The sequence below is a fragment of the Myodes glareolus genome, chromosome 11 (genome assembly GCF_982192425.1).
Source record: "Myodes glareolus chromosome 11, mMyoGla1.1, whole genome shotgun sequence".
NCBI classification, from domain to species: domain Eukaryota; kingdom Metazoa; phylum Chordata; class Mammalia; order Rodentia; family Cricetidae; genus Myodes; species Myodes glareolus.
The window spans coordinates 86,655,162-86,660,257 of NC_142036.1; the positions used below are offsets into that span (position 1 = coordinate 86,655,162).

The following is a 5,096-nucleotide window of genomic DNA, read 5'->3' on the forward strand; positions in this document are numbered from 1 at the left end:
TCCAGGGTTGGCCCACCCTAGCATCTGCCCCATCTGGGATTAGCCATCTTTATTGTAAATGAGAGATGTGTATTGTGTAGGTCTGAACTCTAAAATGCATCCTACCCAAGATGCTGTGGTTTCCAGCTCTAGATGCTTTCCAGTGCAATTTTCTTTGCTCATTGCTGCTCAGTTCCCCCAAAATGTACGATTCCCTTCACATAGGCCATCTACTGAAAATACATTACAAAACCTACAAGAGTGCCCCGTTGCTTTTTTGAGTAAATGAAAAACCTTAGGTTGGTATTTAAGACACTTCATTATTGCTATGTTTATCCTTCATTAGGGAATCTTCTATCAACTTAAAAAAAAATCAGCGGAAGCACAATAGCTGAGTATCTAAGATTCTATTGTCTTTTGAGTGTCTGATCCTGCCTCCTCTGAGATGGTTGATTGTGCCCGTGAGTCACATCCCAAATTTCTTTCACAAAAGGTTATCCAGGCATGCCCTGGGGCTTCTATCCGGAACACGCTTTACCAGTAATGGATTTCTTCATTTTAGCGTCCTCTGCAAACTAGCTAGTCTGAGAACTGACGAGTAAATTGGCTCCTGGCTCCCAGCTCTGTTGGCTGGGCTCCTCCGTCCCTATTCCCCTCTGTTTTCTCTGTTTTATTGTAACTAGCAAGTGGAGTGAAACCCATGTTTAGGCTGGACTCGCTTAAGACAAAATGTCCAAGTTCACCATTCCAGGTTGTTTCCTGTACAAAGTAGAACAACTTTTTTTTTTTACCATTTTACAATAGATACAGACATCCCTTTAGCTTACAATAATCTATTTTCCATTTTAATTTGAGACCTCATCAGAAATACATTTAATAATTGTATTTTGCTGGCAACCTGCTTGTGTTGATATACATATACACCACGCACTCTCTCTTTCTCACACACATATGTACACATGCATGTATACACACACACTCAAACACATACATATATATTCATACCACAAACACATGTAAACACACACACGCATATACTCTATACACATACCATACACACTCATACACCCACATGCATACAGCATTTACATACATATGTTCGCATTCACGCACATGCACACATGTACTTCGAAATAATCTAGGTTTTTTTTTTCTTTCTTTTTTCTTTTCATGTATCTGGGTGTTTTTCTTGCCTGTGCTGGGTGCCCAAAGAGGTCAGAAGAACACATTGGATTGCTTGGAACTGGAGCTACAGAAGTTTCTGAGCCCCTGTTTAGGTGCTTGGAGCTGTGCTTAGGTCCTCTGCAAGAGCAGCAAGTGTTCTTCATTGCTGAGACATCTCTCTAGCCCTGCTAGCTTTGCCAATCATACCCTAAAATCCTTCCCGCATCGACAGATTCCCTATTCAAAAGCCAGCTTTATTTTTTTTTCTATCTCATCCTACCTCTTGGTACCAGAATCTGAGGGGATGAGGCATGTACAGGGTAGAATGACTGTAGATTCATTCCAGATCTATATCAGCTTTCTAGAGTTGTGGCCAACAAGCTAGTGATAATTAGATGGATTTAAATACATGTTATCTACTATGTGAGTGGACATTCTTCATTTATTTTGTATTCCGTGAGAAGCTTGTCTCAAATAAGGCTTATAAGAAATTGACAAGCCTCGTTTAAAAAGGGAAATAGTGTTACAATGAGTCTAAGATAGAAGTCGCATTGTCGTATATCTCATCTCTAGTCAGGTGCACAATCAAGAATTTATGTATTTCCTTCAAAGAAACAGAAGGACCAGGGCCTGCAGGAGCTGCGGACGCAGCACGAAGACGCTCGCCATGCGTACTACTGTTGTCGGATGGATGAACGACTGAGTAGTGTCCCCTGAGAATATGCCGAAAGGCTCGTTCTCCACTTCAGAGAACTTGTGTAGACAGCAAGGGTGGATGCCAAGGCAGGGGCTCGTGAGAACGAGTGTCCTAAGGACGATACAGTTATGTGCTTCCTCTGGTATCACGGCCAATTGTTCCATTAAATGGGGGACATGTGTATGGAATTCCTGCAAGAATGCATGGGTGTGTTTCGAGAATCTAAATTCTGCAGTATTGTGTGTATACTCACAATACTCCTGTTTGTACTCCAGGGCTTTATGTTTTAATATACTGTAACACAACACACTCTCAAAAAGTCCTCGATGAATTCTTCCAGATGAACTTTGAGAAAAGCCTGTCAGTCTGCTTCATTAAAAAGTTCCTATAAGGATCTTAATTGGGTTTACGACAAGTAGATAATTTGAAGATGCTTGTCAGTGCGATTTTGTTCTTCTATTCAGGTTCATCTCAGGCACTGCCTGTACCGTCAGCAAATGTTCTGGGAGTCATCCTAGCGTTACTGCTTTAGGCTGTAGATACACAAAGTGTATATGAACGTGTATGAGGTAGGCGCTCACTGTGTATCTCAGACTGTCTGACCTGAAACTCACTATGTCGCAGACTTTGAACTCTTAATCCTACTGCCTCAGCTTCCCAAATGTTGAGAGTTCAGTAACTTCCAGCAATACTTTTTGGAAGAAGCCATAATGGTAAAGTTTCTTAATCTTTTAATACTAAAAAAGATTTGCCTTAATTCTGCCTTCAAATTGGAATGAACACAAGAAGTTGGGCTTAAACTGTTTCTTCAGAAATTAAAAGCTATTATTGCATCTTGCTTATTACCTGGCAATTCACATGAGAAGCAAGTAGCCATTTGGATACTACTTCTTTAAATCTATCTTGTTCTTTTTCCAGCCTTTAGAATTTCTTGGGGCTTTTCTCTGTTTTCTTGGACATGAGAAATTAAACACAATCTTCAGAGCCACACAGTTTCACACAGACCCAGACACTACACTGACTTTCCTTGAAAGACATGAGAGCATCATCTCACAATGCAAAACCAAGGTCTTTGGGAAGGCCAAGGTGTAGCATAAATGTTGAAACAACCCAGAAGACACTGTATGCCACCTAAACTCTGCCATGGTGGTGGTGGGTGGCTACGGCAGAGCACCTACTGTAAATATTACCCATTACCTATCAGAGACATTGCTTTCCACAAGTATGGACAGTTGGACCCAGTTGCAGATTTGCCCAGCAAGAGGATGCCTGGGTGGAAAGCTAAAGGGAGAGGAGGCTCTACTGTGTACATTTGATGATTTAAGCCAACGCAGGCTTACACTGGGAGCTGCTCTTGCCTTGCAGTGAACTGAGAATCCAGGAGCATGGCTAGGAGGGCCCAGGGTGCGTGACCTTCCAGAAGACTCTGGTGAACACGCAGCACGTGACTGTGTTTGATAGATCAAGTGGCTTTGTGACTGATTTGTCCTCATGTTGTTTGTTAATATGTTGGGAGATGAGAAACCTTGCAGGAATGGAGTTTGTAAAAGCTTCAAAGTTTGCAGTCAAAGAAGCTGGAATGAACCAAGCTGGGAAACCCCCACAATCTGCTGTCTCTTGAGGCCACAGTGGACCCCACTCGGTTTCCTATTGAACATTTCATCAAATACAGAGGCAAAGTATTGAACAGGGTTTACTTTTATTTTATCTCACTGTATGTAAAAATCTATGTCATTTCATTACAAGGGAACATTACTGAACAGGTAGGAAACAGATTCTCCATTATGGGTTCTCCGGATGGCTTCTGCAAGAATCATGGAGATGTCAATCACCTGGATTTTGGTGCATTCTTTCATCTTGCCCTCCTGAGGTATGGTATTAGTGACCACCACGGCTTCAAAGCATGCACCGTTGATGCGCGCAATGGCGGGGCCAGAGAAGATCCCGTGAGTCAAGATGGCATAAACTCTGGTGGCTCCTGCTGAGAGAAGTTTGTCAGCCGCGTGGCAGATCGTACCACAAGTGTCGCCCATGTCATCCACGAGGATAGCCACGCGATCCTTCACGTCGCCCACGAGAACCATGCGGTCCACTTCATTGGCTTTTTTCCGTTCTTTGTGAATCAAGGCAAAATCCACATTCAAATGGTCTGCGATGGAAGTGACCCTCTTCGCCCCGCCAGCATCAGGAGACACAATTGTACAGTTCCTCCATTCAGAGATATTCTCCCTTATCCACTTTAGGACTGCTGGCTCTGCATACAGATTGTCTACCGGGATGTCAAAAAAGCCCTGGATCTGAGAAGCGTGAAGGTCCATGGTGATGATGTGATCGGCACCCGCTATAGACAGCATATTTGCTACAAGCTTCGCAGAGATGGGAGCCCGGCTCTTATCCTTTTTATCCTGACGGGCATAAGGGAAGCACGGAATGACTGCAGTCACCCGGCTGGCTGAAGCGATCTTGCAAGCATTAATCATGATCAAAAGTTCCATTAGACTGTCGTTGATTTCGCCGCAACCGCTCTGGACGATGTAGACATCCTCTCCGCGCACACTCTCCCCAATTTCCACGCAGGTCTCCTGGTTGCTGAATTTCTTAGTTACCACCTTACTGAGTTCCAGGCCCAGGCGCTCAGTAATCTTCTGGGATAAGTCCTGGTGGGAGCTGCCGCTGAAGATTTTAATGTTCGGCATCTTGGCCAGAGATCCTAGATTCAAATGGTCCAGGCTCTGCCGCCTTGGAACGGAACTTGGACCACAGACCCTAACAGCTTCCGGTCATTGCACTGCCGGTGGTCAGGAAGCCGTTACTGTCCCTTCGGTAACGGTTGCACTGATTTGACCTTACGTCTTTTGAAAAAACCAAAACAGAAGGCTTGATTGACACCTAGTGCACACTTTCAGATTAAGAAGGCTTTGTATTCCATGGGAATTTTCCTATATTATATTGTTATTATTATTATTATTATCTTGTTTTGTTTTTCCAAAGGGTTTCTCTGGATACATCTGTGACTGTCCTGGACCTAGTCCTGTAGATCAGAAATGGCCTCAAACTCAGAGATAGACTGCCTCTGCCTCCTGAGTGCTTGAATTACAGGCATGGGCAACTGCCTGGCCAATTGTTATTAATTTTTAGGGAATGTTTAAATTTGAATACACTAAAATACAAAGCAAGGTTCTTAAACAAGTTTAAATGGAAAGCTTCAGGCTGGAGGAGGTATGTGCAAAATGTTTAGTCCATTTCTTCAACAGAG

General features: G+C 43.3%; 1 protein-coding gene across 1 annotated transcript; it reads right to left on the bottom strand.

Moving 5' to 3' along the window:
• Positions 1-3,522: 3,522 nt before the first annotated feature.
• Prps1l1 (phosphoribosyl pyrophosphate synthetase 1 like 1) lies at positions 3,523-4,636 on the bottom strand. Its single transcript, XM_048415719.3, has one exon. It carries the CDS (start codon positions 4,534-4,536, stop codon positions 3,580-3,582), a length of 957 nt encoding a protein of 318 aa, XP_048271676.2. The 5' UTR covers positions 4,537-4,636; the 3' UTR covers positions 3,523-3,579.
• Positions 4,637-5,096: the final 460 nt, after the last annotated feature.

Bases quoted from the DNA above. Each gene is read 5' to 3' on its own strand.
- Prps1l1 (XM_048415719.3), bottom strand. From the start codon at position 4,536: ATGCCGAACATTAAAATCTTCAGCGGCAGCTCCCACCAGGACTTATCC.